The 27994-nt window shown below is 34.9% G+C and overlaps 1 protein-coding gene across 1 annotated transcript; it reads right to left on the bottom strand.

The window, feature by feature from the left end:
• Positions 1-25: 25 nt before the first annotated feature.
• Positions 26-27898, bottom strand: LOC149065762 (homeobox protein six1-like). Its single transcript, XM_089253704.1, has 2 exons — positions 27195-27898; positions 26-3486 (listed from the first exon to the last, which is right to left on the bottom strand). Exons 1-2 carry the CDS (start codon positions 27869-27871, stop codon positions 3132-3134), a joined length of 1032 nt encoding a protein of 343 aa, XP_089109830.1. The 5' UTR covers positions 27872-27898; the 3' UTR covers positions 26-3131.
• Between the last annotated feature and the right edge of the window lie 96 nt (positions 27899-27994).

Raw genomic sequence — 27994 nt, 5'->3', positions numbered from 1 at the left:
AAAATTGTTACAAATGAACAATAACTTATAATTTTAAAATCAGACTTTATTTCACTTGACATACATCACAATAACAAAAAAATTTAAAAGAGTTTTACATCAATTTTTTTCACAATATAACAGAAGTTTATAATCACACACATGTATAAACAGCATTTGTCATTTGTGTTTTCTCACTTCTTGAGTGTGGTCCACTACATTATGAACAAAATCATTTTTCACTTTCAAACACAAAAGGGTGGTGCCAGAATTCAACTGATGTAGGGACTAGATCAATCTGGGCCTTAGATCACAAAATTGCTTAATAATAGGTGGGGGGCAGGAGACAAGTACAATATGTGCGTTAATAAAATAGAATCCAGACGAATAAAATTGGACGCATTTCATCAAAATTTTCATTTACAAGTTCTCTTAAAGCTGCAGATATTAAATGTTCAAACTATACATCTTATTTCCCAATCCTGTTCTGAAACTTCTACACAAAGTTAAGGTTGATGCTCTTTTACTTTTAATTTTCATGAACATTTCATTCAATGAAAATATTTTCAGATGAGATCAAAAGTTAACATAAAAGTTGGAGATGACTTCCTTCTCAAATTAAAAAGTATATTTTCCAAGGTAAAGAACGAGACACTTGTGACTCATTGCTCTCTTTTGTAAGGCTCTACATTTTGACAATAAATAAGAATTTCTTGTTACTTTGACAGTAAAATCAGCGCTAACCTTAGACAGATAAAAGGGTGCAATCGCAGTGGGCCACAAAATATTAGAGGCAGTTTAACGGAATTTTAATACATGAATTAGGTATTTTTTAATTAAGACTTGCTCAACAAAGTCTTAGCTTCAAATTCTATTGATTTATACATATATACACATAAATTCATGTCCTATATTTTTGACTGGATCCAATTCAAGCTACTAGTGAGAAAAAAAGTCCCAAAGTATTCCTGGGTGTGAGAGGGGAAAAAATATCCTCCCACTAACATAAGAGTAGAAAAGGGGACAATATTTTTTTCCTTTGTAATTGTCCGTGACTGGAAGGAAGAAATTTCCCTGCCACTCCTCTTGTGTGAGCAAGGTTGCCATATTTTGGAGACTTCTGAAGTAGGGCAATACACGTATCACCAAAATAAGTGGGTAGTGACCCTGTGTTTTATTTGAAAAATTGTTTGTCTTGTGTATTATTTATCATCTCTCTCATTTTGGTGGTAGAGTTTTGGGACACCCTGCATATGAATCTCTGGGTTAGATTCTGGGGCTGACTCAGAGACTTGCCTGACTCAATGATTTGTTGCAGGGTGTTTTACAGTATAATCTTTTTTTTTTTTGTTTTTGTTTTCCAATTTATTATAAATTTCTTTTTCAAAATAGCACAATAGTTTCAAATCGAAATATAAGGTATTTCTCTATTATAGTGCCGTCTATCAAGTCAATAATCTAATTGCTCTTGAGAGACTGCACACGCACTAGTATGAAATTACCTAATGGAATTATATGGAAAATATTGTCCTTCAATTCTGCATTCGTTTAGCGATATATTAGCATCAAATCATGACACCAAATGCTGTTGAAAATATTCTACCATGATAGCTCAAACAAATAACACAAAAATATTAAGTTTTTTTAAAACAATTTTTTCAATTGTTAAAACTGATTTGCTTTGAAAACACGTAAAAAGACTCTAAAGAAGATACAAGAAACTTATGAATTAGCTTGCTACTATTTTTTTAAATTTTGTATGAAGAGAAAACTCTGTACTGTCACACACTTATCATCATCGTAGGAGGTTCTCAAGGCTTTATTCGAGGGGCAAATCTTTGTTTTTTGTTAACATTATAAAATTGCTATCAAGGGGCCTGGCTTCAGGAGGGGAAGTCTCTGTGATCAGAATTTCTGTTTTAGTAATCACTTCCATCTAAACAAGAAAATCCAGTAAATCTTCTATTTGTTTCACATGCTAGTGCAGGGGTTCAGAGATGTGTCGTACAAATTCACTTACAGTCCTTTTAAAAGTCTACTTATTGTACTACTCATTTCCCCTAATCTTGACAAATATTTTGTTGATAATATATATTTAATAAGCATTTTTTTTATTTCAAAATAAACCCATGAGTGGCTTGCAAAGTTGATCGAGTTGTGGATTTTGGGTCGCTGGTAAAAAATTTAAGAATCCCTTTGCTGATGTATGGTTGTTTTTGACATTGTTGAGTATACAATACTTTTTGTCATTTAAAAAAATATTTGATGAAATGACACAGACATAGTACACGAATGCATAGCATATTTCAGAAAATACTCTATTTGAAAGGATTTCTACGTGAGTTTGCTAACCATATAAATCAATGGCTCCCAACCTGTACTCCATTGATCAATTAGGGCTCAATGAACATGTCTGTGGGGGGGGGGGGGGTTCACAGCCTTGCCAGGAAAATGTAATAAACCCAGTAAATAAAAGACAGACCCAAGGGACTCCTGCATAGAAATTGATTCCAAAAATGGCTCAACGTTTCAAAAAGATTGGGAACTACTGATATAAATGAATGTTATGAGAAAGCACAATTATTAGTCTAGGGAGCAGGTGACAAAAGTTTTCTCAGCAGAAACAATGTATGGTAAATAATTTCCAGAATCATTGAAATCTAAATTCACATAATGAAGTTGATCCTCTAGTTCAATTCTCTAGAGCAAAGAACACTTGAGGTTGAGCTATCTGGGTTACGCATAATAAATTTTTCATGTATGTATTAATTTATTTATAAAAACGTCAATCTGTGTTTTTTTTCAATAATAAACTAGAAATAGCTACAAAGTAGGTTTTTGTCCAGTTCTGAGTATTGTTACAAATAATTTAATCAATTTTACAAGTACAGAACTTTTAGCATCAAGAAATTTAGTTCTTTGTTTAAAGTTGGTGTAAAAAACATTGTCAACCATGTATTAAAACATTTAACAAAAACACAGAAATATTTCAGATTTGAAAACTAAATACAATTAACTTAATAACTTGCATTCGGCCAGATACGTATTCACATGAGCATGCTTACTTCCATGAGTATGTTAACCACTTCCAGTGGTTTCCAACTTTTTTGAAAACTTGTTTTTTCTATACCAGTAATCACTGGTGTAAAGGGTCATAAATTATGGTAATTTGCTGAAACCATGTGCATTCCAATGTCAGGTATAGGTGTGCTAACAGGTGACATATCCACAAAGTGCCCGAATCGCAGTGGAGGATGTTCTATTCTGGAGTTTCTGTTATCAACCACATGGTGTTGTTGGTTAGTTTCGATTTGATCGTGATTTTGATGAACATTTAATGTCGGTGGTGACACATTAGTTTTTCTATCCGATCGTAAATTAGAACCAGAAAAATTGTTCAACACTTCGGATGAAGGAGAAAGTTCGTCTGTTGGAGATTTTCGACCATAATTGGAATCCCCATCGTTGGAATCACTTGTTATCTTTGTTCTGTCACCCAGGCCATCCCTATGAAAAATGTAAATGAAAACTGCATCAATATTAACATACAAATAAACATAGAACAAAAGTAAAAGACAAGAATCGGATGAGAACGTTCATTGATAAATACAAACACAACAAAAGGCAAATTTACCCAAGAGTTGAAAAAAAGAAAAGAAAAGGAAAACGTGATGCTCATAACGAATATAGATGTCATAATGAGAGTATCGCCTATCATTTTTAACGGAGTAACTTTTTATGGAAAAGAAAATGAATCACTTCTCATCCCATCCCCAAATATGGTAGTCTCTATGATGAACTAATTTTGTTGTGCAAAGAAAATTTCATTGTAACGTTAATATTTTAGTTAATATTTAAATTGATAATTTTGTTTATCTGAGAGCATGTGATGTCCTGACTCAGACCACCTTCCCAGTTGGGTATTTAAGAAGTCACTGTTACTTCTCACAAAGTATGAAAGTGTACATGTGACTGTAAAAATGATAAATCCAGTGATTATGTACAATCACTGACCATGTTGGCAAGTTTGATTAATGTTGTTCACATACAGAGAATTTATCACATTTGCTGGTGATTGTTTACGTGCGTGTAATCGTTAATGAATTACTCAAATTTACCGGACATTTATGCATAAACCTAAATCTATAGGGCAGGGTTTTCTAAACGTTTTGTTCCATCGCCCCCTTTTTCAGAAATGTTTTCTTTTCATCACTCCCACCTCGAAGTCAATCCATAGGATCCTATATTATACCCATAGATTCCACCACTCCCTGGACCATTCCGTTGCCCCCCCCCCCCACCCAGGAGCGATACTGCCCACTTTGAGAGACACTGATAGATGAATTTGATCGGTAATGTTAGTTTTGTTTGAACATGTTGATGTGTGTGAAGATAGCCAACATTACAAGACTGATAATTTTTATGGCAGTATAGGAACTTTTCCATATTTTTATCATATTTTTTCACCTTTATTTGAGAATCACGCATAATTGTTGGTAAAAGGGATGAATATATACTTGTAGTAATACAGTCGGACTCGCATATAACTTGGAAAGAACAGCGAAACTGTATTCGTTATACGCGAACTTCGTTATATCCGTACTAGTTTGAAAAATGATGCGTTTAAGCAAAATAAAACATGCACTATACGAATTTTTCAATAATCTGAGCAGTCTTAAAATGAATAGGAAACAATATATTTTAATAAAGATTAAAAGTATAATTGAATGTATCAACAAAAATATGGATCAATGAGACTTTTTTCCCTTGACATATTTGTGGACTTTGAACGTTTTGCGTTCAAATCATTTTTTTTCAAATAAGCATGCAAAATGTAATGCCTTTTCTTTTAATAAGAGCGAGGACACTGGAAATTTTTTTTGAACCATTGAAGAATAGAATGAAAAACTTCGAGTAATCCCATATTTTTCGAATATATATATATAATCACTTTCTTATTCATTTTTTTCTTTCAACCAAACATGATGAGTAGCGTTTTGCAATTGATCATTCTCAAAATTCGATTTGCACACGATGAAACCACCAGAACCAACGTCCGAATATATATTGAGAATGGCAAATGTGGTTGGTTAATGGCTAAAGGTGGTTTGGAGGTTAGATTCTCTTGGGAAGTAAATATATATAAGCTCAATCCTTTCTTCCCAAAGTGATTTTCTGCAAACAAAATAAGATTTAACAGAGAAAGTATAAAAAAAGAAGCAAAATATAATTTTACAGTACTCAAAACAGCCCTACTAGAACGTCTTCCAAGGAAGGAAAGAAAGACATTATCTGTTGCAGAAAGGCAAATTTATAGAAGATTTAGGCCAGGATTAAAAAAAAATTATTATATAATAATAAAAACCAGATATAAACAACCAATAAGCCTCTTGGTTACATTCGCTGGAATGTAACCAATAGGTTTATTGTTTGTTTTTTCAAGTTCTGTAAAAGATCTTTGATCAAACTTGATAAAAACAACCAATAAGTGCATCTGTTACATTCAAACGAATGTAGAGAGATGCGCTTTTACAAAGAGACTTGTAAAAGTTTCAAGATTGTAAAGAAATTCGTGACAATTCCATGCTTGGAAATCTCTTGAAAATTCGTTATAGACGTACTTTGCTGAAATCGGTGTTCGTTATAAGCAATAATTATAGATAAGCAATATGAAATTCACCGAAAACTGAAAAACCGTTATGTGTAAAAATTCCTAACATCCGTGTTCGTTATAAGCGAGTCCGACTGTACCAATCAAATTTGCTAAGGCGATTATATATGAAAGACTGTAACTAGGATTTTTTCCGCCTCCCCAACTTTTTAAAATCCGATAATTTTATAACGGTGTATCTTGTTCCCACCTAAAACTTCCGCCTGGGGCAGTTGCTCCTCCCCTTCAGTTCCGGCCCTGAAGCATGCATAATCACCGATTTATATTACAACGTTTACCGTAACAAATATACGGTATTTAAATCTCCCACAGTTTCGTTACATCCTGAATATCCCCTGCCATTTCTTATATACTATATATTCGCGTGTTTATACATTGCAATAGAAAGTGTATCTAGTTTATCTAATAAAATTAAAATTTTTCAGTTGATAAAGGCATAAAAAAAAAATAAACGTTGTGAACAGTTCCAGCATCGTAGCAAGCAGTTATCAAAAATCGTCAGTCAATTATCGCAAACGAGTCAATTAAGTGCTTGTCCGGCAATGAAAAGAAATGAAGAATGGGCCTCTATATACAAGAGAAATTTAGGCGAAGCAATGCTTGCATAATGCAATATGGGATCGTAATTTACGTTGAAGATCAGCATAGCAAAGCAATCATAAAACAAATGCAAACGAAACAACCCGAAATGAAATACTCTTCAAGACTTTAGAAAAATGTTTTTAAACTAAAGAGAGAATGTTTCTGATTATAATTATTTATTCACTTTTGAAATGAAAATAATTTTTTATCAGTGTATCATTATAAACAGTATTTGTTGTTACTTACTGTTATCATTATAAACAGTAAGTAAAATTATTGATTTGTACAAATGTTAAATTAGCTCTTTATCTGTCGATGGAACTTGAAAGTACCAGGTTAGATAATTTATGTGACTGTTTGAAAAACAGTAATTTTTTGCTGTCGTTAATTAGAACTAAATTGACCTACCAACTAATTTACACGATAATTATTTATTATCGTTAGCTTTTTACTCTACTTTTCATAAACTGGTAGATAAAGGGTTAATTTTCCTGCCTTTCAAAGGTGACCGTTCGAGTTCAGGGATTTTTTGTGAGATAAATGAGTTTGCTTCATTTACTAGAATCGACACAGCACACGACATACTCATGACAAAAACACGTTCATTCACTGGAAGTTTGGATAATAGATGATATCAAACTCGTCATACCATACACGAAATAGGCACGCATTTTTGTTTTTCATCAATGTATGCCGACGAAACTTGCTCGCCTTGTGGGTGGTCGGGGATCGATAGCCTAGTGGAATCGATCTTTTTTGAAGACTTAAAAATAATAAGTTGCATAAAAACGTAGCCATGGGGAGGCTGACAGGGCCTGGGACGATTTTCATCATTTTTTTGTTTTTTCACGCCATAAATTCACTATAAAGGGGCCCATGAAAAGTCTGGTCTGGGGGCCCGCCAAAAGTCCCATCCTAGGGGCCCTGCTCTAGGATGTGGGGGGCCATGAACGTAGTATAGCATCTAAAACTTATATTTTAGTAGATTCGGGTCCTGGTGTAACCGTTCAGTTAACTTGATTTATTGATTTTGATCTACACTGCTCAAAACAATTAGGGGAGCAAGCAAAAAAGTGAAGAAACCCGTGCGAGACAGCCACGTATTGGCATACAATGGATAGTACACGCGTATCAATGCGCAATACAGACACAATACATAAAAAAATTTGGAATTAAGCTTTAATTCTTTGAAAATAGGGAAAGAACATGAAAAGATGATTTAGGGCAACAATTTGGTTACATGTAAACGATAAAAAAAAGTACTGTTTAGACATGATGCATGAGTTTTAATAGGGCGTGTGGTCTCCTCGAACAGCTAAGACTGCTGCACACCTGTTTGCCATGGATGCGATGAGGTTATCGATCAGACTTTGGGGAATACTGTTCCAATCCTCAAGAAGTGCAATCTGCAAGTCTCGGACAGTAACAGGCGGCCTTGGTCGCGCAGCAATGCGTCGTCCGAGCATGTTCTCGATTGGATTCAGGTCAGGAGAGCACGCTGGCCATTCCATACGCTGTATTGTTTCAGCTTCAAGCATGTTCTCCACCAGACGAGCTCTATGCGGTCGGGCATTATCATCCTGGAAAACAAAGGAATCTCCAATGGCTCCAGCGTAAGGGATGACATGAGGTCGCAGTATCTCGTCTGCATCGGGCCGTCAAAGTGCCATTCCGAATGATATGCAGGTCCGTACGTCCGCCTATGCTGATTCCATCCCATACCATCCAACCAGCTCGTCTGTATTGTGACCTTTCACGAACGAATGCGGGGTTATTTCGAGTGCCCCTGTCCCTCCATACCAGAACACGTCGGGTGTCACACTCCAGACTGAATCGGGACTCGTCTGTAAACAGCACTTGGCTCCAATCATGTTGCTCCCAATCTCGATGTTCAGCAGCCCATCTTCTTCGGGCCGCACGGTGGCGTGGGGTCAACGGAATGCAGACCATTGGCCTACGTGCATAGAGCCCTCCCTCATGAAGCCGATTACGTACTGTTTGGCTGGACACCCTTCGTCCTGTTGCCAAGAGCAACCGTCTTTGCAGCTGCGTAGCATTCTCTGTTCTGTTTCGACGGGCTGTTAAGCGTATATACTGGTCATCAGTTGCTGTAGTGGCGCGTGGCCGACCTTGCCCTGGTCGACGTCTAACATTTCCTGTTTCTTGGAATCGATTCCACAGCCTTGCAACAACACTTCTGGCGACTCCAACAGCGTCCGTGACACTACGTTGTGTTTGCCCGGATTCCAGTCTGCCTATAACACGCCATGCCATGGATTCCGGTAAATCACGTTGTTGAGACATCCTCAAGTCACCTTGTCTCAAAAAAAAATACTGCGCATTCGAATTTCACAGTTACGGCAGTAAAACAGACGTTTCTGCAACATCCCGATTTCTGCCCTTATCTCCTTTTTCTGGTTTTTGACGTCATGAACTTTGATTTGCATATGAAGTTTTCTTCTTCCGTTTCCTGCTAGGCTTTAAATTATGGATGATTCATTTTATGTTACTTATCGGTATACATCTTTGCGTAATTTTGTTAAAACCATGTGCTCCCCTGATTGTTTTGAGCAGTGTAGTTAGATATGGAATTTACAAAAAGAACACAACATCGATTTTTTTTCTTGATACCGTACCTCTTGTACACAGTACTATTTCGTGACCTTATGATAAAAACCTCGTACATCGAAAATTCCCAATTTTACAGGAAGAGCAATAGAAGGATGAGACGTCCCATTGAATAACACACAAAAGAGGTTCATTCTTTTCTCTTTTCACGAATCGTGCATTTACTGTATGTATATTTATGAGATAATGTGATTTTACGCGTATAACATCTCAGTACATACGAAACATTAAAACCGTGTGTACAAAAAACAAGTGCGTTCGTTCCTGCAGCAAACATGTGGCACGTGTCAGTATCAAGAAAGTTTAAAATAAAACGTGGTTTTTGGTAATTTTTGTTTCACCACAACATCGGATAAGAAAGAAATCTGATATTTTGTCTGGGCAGATCAATCATGGCTCGGTGCTTAGGAAACAGCAATGTTTGTAGGCTGTTCATGTTGACGCTATGCAGTAATCAATATCAAAGATGTTGCAACACGAGTGATAATTCGAATTGTCGGAGAGGGATCATGCCAAAGGTCAACAAAGGCTTTCTCGTCTTGTCCACAAAGCCAGGAATGACACTATGAAGAGCATTGCATCTAAGTTCAAGGAGATATCAATGATTATATCGAGGTGTTCGCACACACGGAGTCTCGGACCCTGGTGAATTTGGGCATACGTAAGAGAATGAACATCACATCAGGTAGGTAGATTTATTGTTTTGGCTCGACCCTGAATATTTTTTTGATTTGAAAAAAAAATTAAAAGAAATCGAAACTGTAATTGGACATTCACTTGCTTTTTTCAATATTTCTTGGACACTTTAATAATTGAAAAGTTGACTTATTATAGAACTATAGTAACATTATTTTGATTGCTTTATGATGTTAGTGAAGAAGTTAGTTACAGTTGTAAATACAGTGTTCAGGTCTCTCAATTATGCCGAAAAACTTAATTTGTTCTAAGGTCGTTTTTGTTCTGTATTTAAATGAGTTGAACGAATTCTTTCTACTCTGAAAGAAAGAAAAAAACATTTATAAGATCGGCTAATCCCGACTGTTTGCATCAGAGGTACTCTACTTACTGTAGAAGAAAAACGATGTCTGGTTACTTGCCAAAAGATGTTACCGGCGTTACATGGTAGTAGTGCGCAGATAAATAGAAGTTCTATTTCTGTCTACTTTCCTCTAAGCTAAACCGAATTCTAACGGGATAAACCAATGCATGAACAACCCCGACAGATTCATGAATAAAAACTAAAAGAAAGTGCTACAAAGGGTGTAAATACGGTTTTATTATTATTTTTCAGAATTTCCGGCAACTTGTTGAAGAGACCACCGAATTTCACAAAAGTAGGAATAGAAAGAAACATGGCGAAAACATAGGATATTTTCCGCAGATTTGCATATTTTCTATAGATACACTAACCTGTCTTAGTTTATGGTTTTTACTTCTATTTTTTTTTCTTCAAGTAATATATAGGTTTTTGGGGTGAGTTTAAGAAATTGGCAAAAGAAAATAAAGAAGCTGAAGACGATTTTAGAACTGTGCGAAGCAATCGGGATGGTAGTCATTTCTTTTTCTCAAGTGAATACTATAACCGTTCTAACTTCAAACTAAGAGTCGCATTTTTATCATTTTTAAACTTGATTCGAAACCTAGGAAATGCATAGGGGCCTACTTCACACAACTGGAGACAATGACCGCCCATTTGGCTTTATTAGAATCACAATAATTTTTTTAGTTTGAGAGTTTTGATCGAGAAAATATTCAAATATGTCAAAATGATAAATATTATTGAAGTTTCGTTTACCATTGGCCTCAGGTTACCTTACAGAATTTAGAATGGAGCCTTATAAATCATATCGTATTAGCCTGAGTGGGACTAAGCTTACTGATTTTGTAATTTTCCTTAACGGCGGCTCAGGTTTTCAGATCATTGTTCTGCAATGGTCAAAAAATTTAAACAATGGTCGAGAAATATACAGCAAATACTGTATAATTCTCGATTTCCGACTTAAAAAGATCTCTCCACGTCCTCCTAAAGTCAGCATTTCAATTTTCCATAATTTGGGTTTTTAGATCATGTCTATAGAAAAAAGGATGTAGATTTGGTCTTAAGCAGTAGTTCTCGAAACCGCGGCTCTCTTGCCTCGGTCAACGTTTATGCGCGATTGCCCAGAATAATCTAATGAAGAGAGAGACCACTTAAACGCGCACAGAACAGGCACACATCATTATCAGAAGCTCGCCGCAATGCCCCTAACATAGTTTAGCGATGCCCTAGAAAGCCACTAGTCTAGGGCAGAGGTTCCAACATAAAAGATTTTCTCAAAACCCTTGATGGTTATGCCGCTGTTCCCTGGAACCCAAATGAATTTTCAATTATATAAGGTGTCCCCCGTTAGGTTTAATTAAGTTCTGCGGTTCAAGAATCATTCCTAGCGGATAAAAAGTTTCCAAAAAAGGGGAAAAAACATATACTGTATATATATTTTTAGGATTTATAATTTCCAGATAAAACGTTAAATAACATTTACAGCGTCTTATCTGTCGCACGGAGTTGTAACGGAATTAAGGTTTAAAAATTCAATATAAAAAACCGCCAATAAATTACACAAACCAATAAAACGTGAAGTGACAGAGTAAAAAAGACGGTAAGTTTTAAATTAATTCAAATTGAAGAACTGCTTTACGAATAGCTATCAGTGACAAAAAGATTTTCTTTAAAAATTCTTCGGGTTCCGTGACGTTTGATTCACGGAACCCCAAGAAAGCTCCAACGGAACCCCAGGATTTCGGGGAATACCAGTTGAAAGTCTACATTAGGGGTCTTCAAAGTTTTGCATCCGAGGGCCGCATCAATATTTTCGTAAAGTTACGCGGGCCACTATAATGGGAGAGGTGAATCACCGAGGTTGGGCAACCCCCTCTCCCCTGCCCGGTGACTACATAATGAGTTGTTATAGTAAAAAATTTGAATTTACTTTGCAAAAAATAAAAAATAAATAAATTATATAATTATCAATAATTAATTAATATAAACAATCATTAAGTAATTATTAATTAATTTGACAAATTTAGAGCTCTCTCACTCTCAGAGTTTTGTACAACAATGCCCAGGACTATCAGTCTGATGTTAAAAAAAACTAACTTTCATCTTGAAATAGCAAATTTATTCCAAGGTTTTACTCCTCGACCAATATTAATAAAAAGTTTTCTGATAAAATTCAGAAAATTTTAATAAATTATTCTCTTATGGATTTGAAGTGGAAACTGATCAGCAAGAATCCTGGTCAAGATTTGATTTTTCTATAGACATTCCAACTGTTTACACTATTTGAAAGAATGTCCAAAATGAATGAGAATTACGATCATAGTTTCAAAGTTCCAGATAGTGGAATGCTGATTTAATTTTTCACTAATCGGTGTCTTGGCGGGCCACTATAATATCTTCGGGGAGCCACGGGTTGAAGCAACACCAGCTATAGTATTATAGATGTATACTACAGCTGGTGTTGGTTGAAGACCCATAGTTTATACCAAAAGAGCCCCCTAGATACTACCTAGGAGACTTTGTCAATAACCTATAGGGCCCAGGGGGTACAGAGATGAAGTATTATGACACGTATTGATGTGCGGGGTTTGTGCCAAAAAAAGAGACTTGGTTGTTTGAAGTACTTGTTTGAACAGTATTTTTATTGGAAGAGTGTAGGTGTCGGGGAATACTAGATTAAAGAGTTTAAGATTTTTAATCGGGTGTACAAGATGGACCAGGAAAATTATTCTTAGGGTCCATACCTTCAATGTAATGCTCTGACAAGGGCCACCAATGTCGGTTGGGACAATTCTGTGCTCATATGGCAAAATGTTATTAGTCACTTTTTTAAAATTTCACGATGGGAAATTTGTAAACAGTATTTTTCCAAAATGCAATGCTGTGGCTTTTTGACTAACTACAATTTGCCTCTGTCGTTACCTCATAAACTGAAGGAGAAAGACGAAATTTTGCCACCTTCCAAAATTTTGATGAACGAGACTTCGGAATGCGAACAACTCAATTTTTTGGGAAAAGTGATTTATGACATTTCGTCATCTGAGCACAGAATTTCAGATTGTGATGTCTCGTGGCGGATATATGGAATAGCTTATACAGTACCCCGACAAGGTGGTGGCAAAAAGTTTAAGGACAACCAAAAAGTCGCCATATCTCAAAATCTGTGGATTTAAACATGAAAGTTTGAGAGTGATAATTACAAGTAGGGCTAAGTCTTTAGCAGTGAAAAAAAATTTTGATGAGTGCTGCATTATCTCAGAAAAAAAATGTTTAATTTATAGCAAAACTCAAAACCTGGAAAAAGAAGTATAAGGACACGCTGGAAATTTTTTTCACAAAATCATATATTTTTAATAGCTAAGGAAAAAAATTACCCCTTTTCTCTATAATCTTTATCATTCTGGGTGTCATCGGGCTATAAATAACTTGATGTAGAATATTCTTCCAAGCCTGTTTGATAACTGCCATAAGGTCATGTTTATTTTCCTATTGCGTATCATTTCTATACACTTCTCATGTCAAAATGCCCCACAAGAGTTCTCTGCAGGATTCAGATCAGGACTTCTGGCTGGCCAGTCAACGAGTTCCACCAAATTGGCTTCAAACCAAGACTTTGTAGACATTGAAATATGCCTATAGAAACATTGTCCCTTTGAAACAAATACTGTCCAGAAGTTATAAGAGGTGCCTCAGGAAATAGATTTTCTGACAGAATGTCAGAGATGAAAATGCCTCCGAGTTGATTTTGCAGCATATGAACACGATTAAGTTTTGCCTTGGGATGTAAAACCTCCCAAAACCATCACTGATCCACCTCCCGATCGACGTTTCGAAAATATGGCCCTGCTATGGCGTAGGTCATGCCAAAATATTTGAAACCGTCTGGTCTATCTAAATGGAATTTCTTCTCATCAGGGAAAACAACGTCATTCCACTTAGCACCAAAAGATATATGCTTTTTGGCGAATTGAACTCGCTTTGGTTTGTGCTGTTTTGTAAGAGAAGGTTTACACTTCATTTTTGCGTACCGGACATTCGGATTGTTTTTCAACACATTGCGCACGGTTCGACTTGCGTAAGGCAAGTTGTATTCCTTCTGAGTTACACCAGAGAATTTTTTTTCAATCCAGCTCTGTCGGTAATCGACCTTTTTTTACGAATAGAAAGAGTTGATCCTTCATGAAGTTATAAACAACAGTTTTCGATCTTCTAATTCTTCTCGAAATTTCATGACAAAATTTTCTCTGAAAGTAAGGATTTTGACCTTCTCAATTTCTGAAAAATGTATTTATTGCCTTCAGTATCTTCACACTTTGACAAACCAGATTTTACAGCGCCAGACCAATCAAGACAATATCAGCTACTAAGCCAACATGCCGAAGTATGCAAATTTCTTTCCCTGACGTCACAAAACATGTTTGTTCTTATACTTTTTTTTCAGGTTTTGACTTTTACTATAAATTAAATAATTTTTTTCTGAGACCGGGCAGGAGTCATCAATTTTTTTTTTTTGACTGGATAATGTTCTACTTGTAATAATTTTGTGCTCAGATGGAAAAATTTTATAAGTCAGTTTTCCCAAAATATTGAGTTTTTCGCATTCCGAAGTCTCGTTCGTTAATGTTTAGGAGGTGAAAAAATGTCAAAAGTCTTTCTCCTTCAGTTAATGAAGTAAAAAATGGGGGAAAATTGTAATAAGTCATTTTTATCAAGTATTTTTCGTGACATCTTGAATCTTAAAATTGCTGTCACGTAAAATTTTAAAGTGACTAACATTTTGCCATATGAGCACAGAATTACCATTCTAAAATTTTCATGTATTTAACATCCACAGGTTTTTTAGGATGTGGTAATTTTCCGGTTGTCCTAAAACGTTTTTCTACCACCTTAGACACATTTAAAAAGAAATGTAGTGTTCATGGCTGGAAAAATCGAGAAGCTTATTCATTCTTAGATGCCAACCATATTTTTATTTACATATATTATGGTATTTTCTTTTATTCCTCTCGGTTTATTTTGTTAATTGTATATAAATTTGATTTTCTGTCTCTATGTTCCCATTCTCTCAATACAAATTTACAGTATTTGATTGATGTCAGGTTCGACGAATGTCTGAAAAACCGCCCTACAACAGTAACTTTCGAAATGCGTTTTTAAGCATATTTATCCCTGTAAAGGGATAACACGGATTTTTCCCCTTCTTTGAAACTCGGGAAACGCCGGGTATTTATGGTAGTCTGTTAGATAGGTATAAATGACATTTACATGTTATGGACTCTTTTTCAGGAGGAAGAAAGAAAGTTAATCAATCCACCTTTATAGGAAATTCACGTGTTGTGGCCTTTGTGTTTGTATCTGTATTTTTACATGTGAGTGTAGAATTTTTAATTATGATAATGAATACAGTACTGGGTGTTCCCGAACTCATAGGTCAAATTTTAAAGGGAAGGTAAAATACACATAAAGAAGCATTTTTTGTATAGCAATGTTAGGTCAGAAATGAAAAGTGTTGGTGGAAAAACTCTGATGAGGATCTCATTGCAAAATCAACAGTCGCTGCCGCAACTGTTCGTGAAACACCTGGCATCTTCGAAAGGGTACGTTACCTGTATCGATGTTGGTGGTGGCACATTTGAGCACTTACTGTAATTATTACTGTAAATAAAAAGCTGCTTTTTTAAATTTTCTTAGCATTTCGTATTTTTCCGCAAACACTTTTCATTTCCGACCCCACATTGGATAATTCGAACTCCCCTTGAGTTTTCTATCTAATTTAATGTTAAAATTTCTTGTTTAATTCGATTTTTTTTCTCGAATATTTTGGATAATTCGAAATTAGGGGGAAATCATGATTTTTGTATAAGAGTAAGTTTACTTTAGAAAAATAAGTCAGACTTGGTTTTTCTCGAGACCAAGCAGTTAAACAATAAATTTTAAAAGTAAAATAAAAGTTTGAAAATTCTGCTCTTTTCTCTACTCTTTCTTAGATGTGGTTCCCAACTTGGAGGATACAGCAACCCAATAAGAGCAATAAAAACCAATAATTGTGATAAAATATAAATGTACTGCCCATAAAAAATTACGGTTGTCTCATAATTAGAAACGGGTGATAAAATTTAAATAATTGATAATTATTATGCAATGTGAATGTTAATTATTATGATGCAATTTGCAGTCATTTTAAGGATCCAAGATAGATTAACTAGATAATTCGAATTTTGCATGAATTTAATTTTTTCCCAGTGACTTTGGACTTCGACTTAACCAAGTTCAACTGTAAATACATAGGAAATATATATATATATATGCATGTATGTATGTATAAGAGAGAAAGAACAAATATATAATAAGATAAGGCAGAAAAATGAGTGAACAAAAACGAATATAAATTCATATTACGTATATATCTTTTAATCTTAAAAAGCTGTTGTGAGAGATTTGTATTTGAATATTTCGGCTAAATAATCAAATTGGTTGTATACAACTACCGATTCGGCATAATACTGAGAATAAAAATGATTCAAGAATCTCATTTGGAAATACGCTTTCCCCTTTCAACGCTTAAATGATTAAAATATTTTTCCATCCATGTTATTTAAAAACTCACACGCAATGGGTATTTTGTGAAATTAACCTACAAATATAAAAAATAATATAAGCCTGCTAACTTTTGTTTAAAATGAATTTGACAATTTTTCAAGTACCTTATGGTAAAACAGCACCATTTAAGGTGCAAAATACAAAAACACACTTTAGGAAACTATTTTTATCGATGAATTGCCCTTGAAAAATTCTTTTTGCTTGCATAGGCTATTTAGATTATTTATATGTAGGCCGTATACTAAAAATCAATGATTATTTCACAGGGTGAATGTAAACTTATTAAAAAAAACTTTGAGGGGTTGAAGAGCTCCCCAAAACTTTTTTTCAAAACGCTTTGTTTCGTTATATAGTCAATTCGCGATAATTCGAACTCCAATAGCTCAAATATCTGTTTAAGTCGAAGTTTTCACTCAGCCCCAGATCTTTTTCCGTATTTTGGTGTTAAAATATTCCTTTAGCTCGAAGTTTTCTTCCTCTAAGTCGAAGTTTTTTGGGAATGAAAGAAATTTAAAAAATAGTATTTAGTAGGTAGCACTTAGCAATAGAATATAGCATTTTGCAATAGAATATAGAATTTAGCAAAATATTCTAGCATGTAGCAAAATATTCTAGCATGTAGCAAAATATTCTAGCATGTAGCAAAATATTCTAGCATGTAGCAAAATATTCTAGCATGTAGCAAAATATTCTAGCTAGAATTTAGCAAAATATTCTAGCTAGAATTTAGCAAAATATTCTAGCATTTAACAATAGAACATAGCATTTAGCAATAGAGTTTAGCAGATTCATTTAGTGTCTGCTTGCAAAATGCGAATGACTTTCTCACGAAAGAAGAGATAATCTGCCAGTGCATTTTTTGACAGAAAATAATCTTGTTGTATACACTTTATTTATATAGTTCGTTTCATTTATACGAGTATCATGTATGCGTCCGTTTCCATAACACAGTATGTACGTCTAGTTTATTTTTAAATATTTTCATTCAATAATTAAATATGATTAAATTTGTGTTTTCGAATTCTTTTATCTTCAGTAGTATGACGTGTTTTACTAATGCGATAATAGCGTTGTTATTTTAATAAATGTTTCTTTTTTCCACTCTAAAATCGAAATAACGATAACTCAAAATTTTTTGTTGGCTGCTGCACATTCGACTTATCGAGATTTGACTGTATATGGAAAGTAGTTTTCGCTTTTATAAGAAGATTTCAGGCTGAAGAGCAATCCCCTCAGGGATTCTCAAACTTTTGTCATCCGCAGCTCTTCAGAATAGTTTGGTAGATATTTTGCTATATAAAAGAACCAATCAAAGCATAAGTATGTTTTCAAATCAATATCTCCAGCTCAGTGCGACGTCTCTGAGAAAGGTTGGCGAAATCTTCAGGAGCCGGGACGTACACTTTGAGAAATACTGCTTGCTCTAACACCTTCATGCTTCAGTTGTGAACGTACATTTGATGAAAAGTGTTTATTTCAGTGAGCTCTTCCATCTCTCAATATCTGTCTAATGAGTTGAGAATCACCTTGTATGTCTTGATACATTTATACATAAAAAATTATAGTTATTAATTTTTTTTTAATTAAAAGCCTCGAAAATTTTTGTACTCTCGAAATTCCTTCATTTTCTTTTCCATGGATTTTTCAAGGCTTATTTTCCTGAATAAACTGAAATCAAAGGGAAGAGTAATCCCAAAAAAAAAGACAATTGCTCCAAATGACGTATCACAGAGACTAACGATTCAAGAAAAAGGAAAAAAATCCCTCTAAGGCTTCTAACACTTCTATTAAAAGTTAATGAGAAACTACTTTTCTCATCAAGGACATTGCATTCAAACACTGCCATATCTAAGGAAACATATGACTCGTAGATGACGAAAATTTTTCTTCATGTAGATATAAGAATTTCCTACGAATAGAAATTAAAGTTACAGTGCTGTGTTACGTTGTTTCAATTACCAAACTTCACGTGTGAAAAAAAAGAGTTTTTTGAATGGTAGTAAAATTTAAATTCCTTATCACAAAAACGTTTAACAAAGATTCAAGTGTTTCTCTTGGTTAAGATTAATAGGCTCGAGCGTTTTAGGATTGTTTAAATTATGCTTTTAGAGCGAAAGCGCCTGTTTACTCTACGCAGTTTGAAGCTATATTTACTCATCTCCCAGAAGACGATGATTACCCTAAAACTTCAAAGAAAAAAAATGGAGGGGAAAGAGAGACATATATGCCATGTATATATATTAAATGTATCCACTCAGCGTTATTAAACAGGAAGTTGCAGCAACAGTAACACGCATGTTTTCATTGCACAACTGTGAATGCACATGTCTTAGAAAAAATAAATAAGAATAAAAACTAATAAATTTTCTAAAATTCAGAGAGAAAGAGTTAACGAAGTTACAACTGGTCCCGATTCAATAGGGGCTAAAAAAAACACACACAGCTTAAGCGTTTTGTCATTGACTGTTTTCGTCTGGTTTATGTTCTTTTGGTAGATCATTTGCTGTGAAAGACGGTTGTTTTAACCGGAAAAATTACGAAAATGAAATAAACAAGCACCCTAATGACCAAGCATTCGTTTTAAAAGAAAACGTTAAGCAATGTTATTTCCCCTGCATTAATCTTGGATTTTTCACGTCCAGCATTTTCATTGGGTTTGAAACTATCAATTGTGTTATGGTAATAATTGAAGGAAAGAAATACAGTGAAACCTTGCTGAACCGGCGTACGCAGGGGGGGGGGGCTGTTTGGGGTTCTAACCCCCCTCAATCCGAGATTATAGTGTTATTTTGCAGAAAAAACGTAAACCCCCCCCCTAAGAAGAAAAAAAATTGACCCCCCCCCCCCCTTGAGAAAATTCTGCGCACGTCTATGGCTGCAACGATACTCGATATAACGATCAATCTCTCTACAATGATATTTTTTCAAGTCTTATTTGGGAAATGTCTATATTCTAATGTAAAACTGCTGCCTCTGTCATCACAAGAATTGTGTTTTTCTCTGCTCGACGATCATTGTTCTGATTCTATTTTACAATCAAACTGCTTACAATCAAGACACCAAAGTTCTTGGATTCCAAAAATAAAAAAAATTGCAAAGATGGTCAATATCTTTAAACACGGTTTTGATTCTTCGTGAGTGTCAACGCAAAACTGTAACACTGCTATCAGTTGCGACAGTCCGGAGGACGTTTATTGGCGACCTCCTGGCGACAGGGTTAGTAAAGAATGGGTTCTTCCAGGCAAAAGAACAAGATGACAGTCCGAAATTCCAAGAAGAGGAAGTAGCGGAAGTAGGGATCTAAATAAACAAAGTTAGAACCCAAAAGAAGAACACTAATATATACGTGGGTGAAGTTTTCTCCCAGACATCGGCGACGAGGCGGACACTTTTTTCTCTCAGGTCAGGCTTATACAGAAAAAGAGGGAGGCGAAAATGCCAACTTGTTGAGTAAAACATGGCTTAGGCCTTTTTTACTACTAGTCAGCGACTGGGACGTTCCAAGAATTTGTTTAATGTGAGAAAATACGACCATTTTTCACATAAACTCAAGGCGGTTAACTGATTAATGAGTTAGACGTATTGAGAAACAAACACAGTAATATAAATTGTTTTTTTTCCCCATCAAATTTGAAAAGTTTCGATTAATGGAGTCATATAAATCTATATGTATGTGTAATCATCGTATCTTTCATTTCTTCAATACTTAAACAAACGCTCTCAAGGGATTCCTGTATATAACCATTAATTAAGTCCACCCCAGTTACAGTGTCAACGGGAAAATTATAACAATTCAGTGACAATGGTTCTCATGTGCGACTGAATCATTAAAAATTCTTATCAATTTTACAATTTTAATATTAATTACAGTAAATAAATTACAATTTTTTTTGATAATATTTAGTGAAATTAGCGTTTTATATATACCATGATTTCTGACTGATGTTTTTATTAGGGCTGGTCCGATTAATCGATCAGTTGTTAATCGCAGCTAAAAATTTTAGTTGAGTTAATCACCTCGATTAATTCGATTAAAATTTTATTAAAAGTTTATAATTTAACTTGATTTATTTGACTAAACCGATTAAAGGTCTCAAACTGACCGTATTTAAAAATATTTAAATCAACATTTTGATCAAATTTTTCGACACGGGGAAACACGAGTCCTTTTCAACGAAAACTAGTGATGATTTCTAAAATTACTTATTAAAAGAAATGATAAAAGTTCCAAGTTAAGAAATTTCAGGATATGATAAGCATGTTCAGCATATCGTCTCCCCTTAAGCTTTTCACTTTTTGGATTTATCAGCTCGTTAGATCACTTCTTTTGTTGTCTAAGTTTCGTCAAAAACGCGAATGTTTATCCCCTATTTTGAAACTCATTCTACAAAACATTTTAGGAGAACAACTACCACAGAGTAACATGGGCAGAGTTAAACGTTCAAAAGTCGTTTTCAAAGTTCTAGAAATTTGCACGTTCATGTTTCTGGCAAAGGGGGACGATATTAAATAGCTTCAAGCTGACGGCCTTTATTTCTTAATCCATTTATATATTTGTTTACATCCATCCAGCCATCCGGTGGATAGATGCGTGAGTAATAGAATAAATCAATTAGTATATTATAAGTTACCAACACTACGTTTGCTATGATTGAATGGCTTTTGAAAACATTCGATTAAAATTTGATTAATCAGTCGATTAATCGATTAAATATTTTTGATTAACCCGTTAAAAATTTTAATCGATTCCCAGTTCTAGTTTTTTATGTTATTAAATTTCCATGAAGATGAATATGGAGAGACAGAGTTTTATATCGAAAATATAGATTTTAACAAAAATAAAAATGAGGGCATTCTATTACTGAACATTTCTTTTGCACGGACATCATTTTTGTTCCCGATTACGCTGTTCAGCTCATGTTCATTGGCGGAGAACATTGTTTAATAATTTTTTTGTTAATCAAGAATGTTTTTCATAGACTGATAAATACAACCATACATTTATATTGTGAAGAATCTCCAATTGAAATAGCTTTTTCCTAAATACATAATTCGATCTACTTATATATTTTGCGGTCAATATTTCATGTATGTAAAAAAAGTCGAACAAATGATCGAGAAACTAGTGCCCAGATATATTTCACTTTGTGCGGCCTATAGGCCAGAGTTTAGCCGCATCGCATCATGATTATTTCTTCGTCGATTGCCCGACGTACTCGTAAGCTTTCGTGTAAGCTACGGTCGATACAAGCTTATTAAAATCCACAGGGTAATTATACAGTGGATCCCGCTAATAACGTTTTTCAAAAAACTGTCACGAGGAATAGGTATGTTACGATAGATGTGGTAAACCAGTGATTATGCTTAATCGCCGATCGTTTCTGTAAGTTTGATAAATTTCACTATATTTATCACTTTAACCAGTGATTATGCATAATACCCTAACGGGTGTAACAACACACCCGTGTACATAGGTGTACGTAGGATTTTTTCAAGGGGGGGGGGGAGAGCGGTTCGAAATTTTTTTCTTGTGAAGGGACGTTACGTTTTTCTAGCCAAATAACGCTATAATTTCTGCTCAGGTAGCCCCTCTCCCCTTGCGTACGCCAATGCCCGAGTATAACACCATATGAATAATATATGGTATTATGCAATGTAGTCAAGTGGCCATACTTTGGACAATTTTGAACTTTACACTAAAAAACCAATCCCTCAATGGAACGTTAAAATTTAAAATAAATTGCCCACATTCTGAAGGGTTTCCAGGCCCTTTGTACTGATAATTTGAAAATTTTAGATATACATTTAGTACCGGAAAAAATAAAATGGCGTTGGTCCCAAGTTAGACACGGGTACCCTAAGTTGGACAGTATAATTTTTGTGTGTTTCTCATGTTTAAGTACATAATTTTAATTTGGGACCGGTTAAACCTTTTCAGAAAGAAGTCTTAAGACAATACCAGACTAAAAACAGTTCAGAAATCATGTTGTTCATCAAAAATAACGTCACAACCTTCATGACAAAATCACAGAGTAAGTTCTCTGGTTAGAAAATATCACATATCACAGTACACATTCAAAACAGGCACAAATGAACTCAGAAAGTAGAAAAACTTAGAAAACTAGGAAAAAAACTAGAACAATTTGAAGTAGATAAACTTGAAAAAAAATTTAAAAACGCGTTAATGTATGTAGTGACTTTGGCTGACATCAATGAACAAAGAACAGAATATTGAAATGTTTGAAAAGCTAGAGGACAAAAGTGTAGCGATCTCAGACGACGCTGAGAGGTTTCACAATTCTCTTTATCTTATTTATTGAAACTTCATCGATGTCATCAACATCAGGAAATGAGAACACATCTGTTTTAGCATGTAAGTTCTCATAAAATAGGTGGAGAACAGCTGCCCACCTGAACTAGCATCTATGACCATTCCTATGTAATTGATTTGTAATTCATTTAATGTGTCTTACATAGTCCCAAGTTTAAACAAACGTAATTTTTTTCTACTCAAGCCGGGCTGACTGACAATAATGGCAATAAAAAAAGATTGAACCTCATTTTATAGATGAGACATTACCTAACATATTTTTGCCCTAAATCAGTGATTCCCAAAACATGGGTGTTAACGCCCCCTAGGGGACGATAGAAGCTACGAGTATAACATATATTCTATGGGTTAGATTGCGTTGAGGGGCGATGATAGAAAAAAATTTCTGAAGAAGGGGGCGATGGGACAAAAAAGGTTGGGAAACTATGCCCTAAATCATAACCCCCTCCCCCCCATGTCTAAACGTAAGTGTGGTGTAAACCTTAGTTTATTAAAAAACACAGAGAGAGAGAGAGAGATTTTCAGGAAAACACATGAAAATGTTTTTCTCAACCGAAACACGTTGTACACTACTGAAATTATCATGAAATGTTAACACAACAACAAACATACGTGATGATCTGCTTTAAACGTAATCTGCAACAACCGTAGGGTTACCAACATACAATATTAAAACAAAAAGCCCCAAATCGTCCCAAGTGTGGGCACTCGACTATAGCTCACCCTATATCGAGGTACGATTGCAAAATTTGTTAAATAGGAGTTCGTTATATCGAGGTCCGATTGCAGAATTCGTTAAATAGGATTGATTTCGAAAAAGTTCGGAAATATTCGTTAAATCAGAGTTCATTATATCTGCTTCAGACCCGGTACAGTCACAAGTGTATGGTCATCTGAATAAAGAATCTTATCACACGATGGAGACCGATTTATCATATTTACCAATACGAAATAGCAATTTATGCATAGTAATCGTGGTGTTACTCGTGAAGTTATTGTGAATGAGTTTTTAGTGAGTGTTAAAATTAAACAATAAGCAAAAACCAAATACTGATGGTTAAGGATACCGAATTTACATACATTCGTACAAATGCATGGTTTGTAATGACTTAATGAAATTTTTATTCGATTTGTAAAGGCCAATCAAATTGAGATCATGCATTTTTAAACCTATAAATTAACTTTATGGCAAGAAAAACGTCACTGGTTACTCTTTTATTGCTGCATCAATACATCACATGTACTCTATAGCAGTGTTTTTCAACCTTTTTTCATCTTGCGGCACACTTGAACTTCTGCGGAACACATTGGGATTTTTGAAAAAGTACAGTTTTGATGATTTAATTATTAATATGCAAACAATTTACAGCTATTAAAAGATTTATTTGTAATTAAAAGATAATGAAAATTCCTGAAACAAATAATTACATATCTGAGCTTGAAGCCTTTTGCACGATATCTTTGCAAGCAAATTTATTGAATGTCAATAGTTAGGCTATTCAACTGTATTGCTTACGTATTTTGTTTTTTCAGATGAGATATTGATGGAATTCTGTATTTTCAGTTAAATATTTAATACACCGATATCATAAAGGTCTTAATTTAGGTTTTCATTTTTACGGTCACAAAATTTGAACTCATTATGTTTTGGTCATTTTTGTCGCACCACGGTCATTTTCTGCACACGAGGGCTAATTAGACCGGGACCTACAATTTATTACCGATTCCGAACGGCAGGCTTGTTTTTTGGTACTCATCGAGAGGTTGGTGCGCCAACCTCTCGATGGGGGACTCCCTGCGGTAGCAAACTTTTTCTGTGGTCATGTCGCCATTTCTGTTGTACCTCTGTGTCAGGAAAGTTTTCTGACAAGGACGAACCGGGTATCGAACTCGCGACACCTCTAAACATCTTTTGGTACTTTAGGCGAGTATCTTATTGACCTGGGCTACCGCGCCCCATTATGTTTTGGACTTCCATCGAAAATAATGTGGTTGAATGTCCTATAGAATTTTTCGTGGAATACCTACGACCCTCTCACACACACCGGTTGAAAAACGCTGCTCCATTGGATGATAAAAATTATTTATTTCTGTACATTTTTGTAGCCTCGGATACAGAGGCGGATTTAACGGCGGGCCCCGACTTCTGAAGGACCCGGAAAACCCCATACTTTACACTTTTTTCTAATTGAAGAGGCCCAATGTTTTCTCTTGCTCTGTACTTTGAAAACTTCGTATTGATTCGAAATGAACTCGATTCGAATCCCAATCAGAAAGTCTCTTTGGCTGAGTCTGACGGATGTTATCTTAGAATAAGAAGATGAAATGATAAGAGAAAAACGAGTTACTTCTCATTTTGAAGAAATAAAGGAGCGTATTATCTTTTTTTTTTTGTTTTTCATTATTTATTTATCCGACGGGAGAGAGAGGAGGGAGTCAGTGGGAGATCAACCCAGCATGTGCATTGGTGAGCTGTTTTCTACATAGACCACCACTTGGATGACCACAGCGATGCCAGAGATTGATTACTGTGCCGTTTCAAGGTCTTTTCTAGGCACGCTGTTATCTTTTGTCCTTATGATCTTGAAAAACACCATCATTATACAATCCGAAATTATTGGAATTTGGAACAAAACGTAATTAGTCTTCATGAGTTTTATATCTCGATATGGATATTTGTATGGAGGAAAAAAATGAAAAAATACCCGTATTTCCAAATAATTAGTTTTCATTTGTGAATGAAATGGAATTCCCTTATGTGTGTTCACTAATATTTCTAACATTTTTTGAATAATTAATGGGGGTAATACTAACTATTGGGAATTTTAATATTCGCATTTCCAGTCTATGCGTTCTTATAATCCCATTGAAAAAAAGCAATGACAATTTATGCAGACATTATTTTGTGTAGAAAGTATTAATAAAATTATGTTAATATTACTAATACCAGAAAGATGCTAAAAGACAGAGAATTTTTTTTTTCAGTATTAATTTCGATTTGGATAAAAGTTTTATATTCAAACACAATAATATTTCTGTCCTTCCTACATATTTTTTATTTAGAAGCAATACAGCAATAAGATTTAATATGAAGATTGTAGCGTACTTAGATTGCTATACGTATAATTTCGTTATAAAATAAGCGTTTCAAGCAGTGATTATCAACCGGTGTGCTATGGTGAAATTTTTATTCGGTTTTTAAAGGTAAATCAAATTCAGACCATACATTTTAGGGCTCTAAATTTACTTTATGGAAAGAAAAACATCACTGGTTGTTTTTATTGCTGTGCTGTATAGGTATGCATATCACACTCATACACTCTGTTAGATTGATGAAAATCATTTATTTTTGCTCATTTTTAGCCTCAAACATGATTTTTTTCCCAACGTATCTCTATTAAAGAGACAGCTCCCTGAAAGGCGCTGGTTTTCAGATGTACGAAAAAAGAATAGCCTTAGTGGTTTTAATGCACGAGTGTTTTCCTCAATATTTTCCCACGTACCGCATAAGATTCAAGATATAATTATAATGTATAGAAAAAAAAGTATAGTTATGAGCAGTGTTCGCCAATACGCGTCTAATGATGCTTGATTCACGATTTCATAATTATGTATGTATTTTATTGTTTTTGAATAATGAGGTTAAAATATCGGGCTGTCCTTGTGTGTGTGTGTGAAAAATTTCAGTTGAGGGCCCACCGAAGATTCTGGACAAAAACCGTGGCCAAGGGACGTTATCTTTTCATATAACATATCACAGTTAGACATAACATATGATTAGTTAGACTTGTGTGTGTGATCGACCACTCAGCTATAGTTTTGGATATACATTTTCAGTACTGTAATATAAGTGATTATATCGAAACGAATGTCTGACTAACATTTCTCATCACACATTACCTAATTATGATTTATTTGCATAATTATCAAGTCATCATTTTTTATGATAACTATTTTAAATTTAGTTAGTCTCTAGTAAGGTTTCCAAGCAACACTTACTGAAGTAATATGTGTTCACAGTGTTTTTTAGAAATTATATATTTTTATAAAGTAAAATTTTACTACCTTCTGATTAATTCAATTTTAAACCTTCAAATTTCGTCGAGGAGTGAAAATACTCTTTGAAATTTTAAGAATTTTTTATAATAGAGTTATTTCTTTGTTTTTCATGAAAGAAATACTCTTTAAAATATTGGACAAAGGGTGAAAAATTACTTTTCAAAATTATTTTTCGATAACACTGGCTAGGAGTATCGCTGTTTTTTAGCGATGCGTTTAAGTATGCCGTGTGGTGAAAAAGGTACAAAATCGTTGAGTTAAGAAAACAATTGATTTATAATTTATTTGATTGATTAATGGCTTACCTGTCTTTGGCTTCAGACGCCCTGTCTCTTTGTCGCCTATTTTTAAACCAGTTACTCACTTGCGTCGTAGTAAGTCCAGTAGCTTCTGCTAGTTCCCGTTTGTCTCTTGGAGAAGGGTAAGGATTACTTTTGTACCATTCTCTTAAAATATTCCGGGACCTTTCTTTAAAACAATAACTAGTCTCTTCTCCGTCCCAGATAGTCATCGGCAGTGGAAATTTCCGACGAATCCTATATTTGCCCACTGCTCCGAGTGGTCTTCCTTTCAGACTTTCGGCTTCAACGTAGTGAGCTTTCAGCCAGAGTTTCTGAAGTTTCTCATGGCACGAAGGACTGAAGGTATGACTTTCCAAGATCCTATATAGTTCCTTGAAATTACCCTTGTGGAAAGCAACCAGCGCTTTGGCCTTCAACACGCTCTCGTTTTTCTGTAAATGATCACAGGCAGGCAAGGACCACAAGAATCGTCCCAAGCGATCTATATTACCGGATTGTTGAAGGACCTCACAAACACAAGCGACTTGCTCTTGGGTAAAACCGAAAGATGGTAACGATGGAGGAGTGCTATTCGATGGGCTGTCACTCATATTGTCGCGACATCCACTACATTCAAATGCCGGATCTCTTTCAACGGTACACAACTGAAATCGGGGGCGGTATAAGAATTGAGCCAACATCACAAGAAGCTAAAGTCAAGAGAGGGTACTCAGGGGTTACACGACGATTCCCATTACGACTTTTTTTGTCGCCAATATTTGGCGATAAAAATAAACAAAACACACACATACGCAGCTGAATGA

Source organism: Pholcus phalangioides, unplaced genomic scaffold, assembly GCF_987345545.1.
Source record: "Pholcus phalangioides strain wild (caught in Gottingen) unplaced genomic scaffold, Ppha-v1.0 ptg000039l_1, whole genome shotgun sequence".
NCBI lineage: Eukaryota > Metazoa > Arthropoda > Arachnida > Araneae > Pholcidae > Pholcus > Pholcus phalangioides.
Note: the sequence above shows the minus strand (reverse complement) of the source record. Positions and strands in the feature narration are given on the sequence as shown.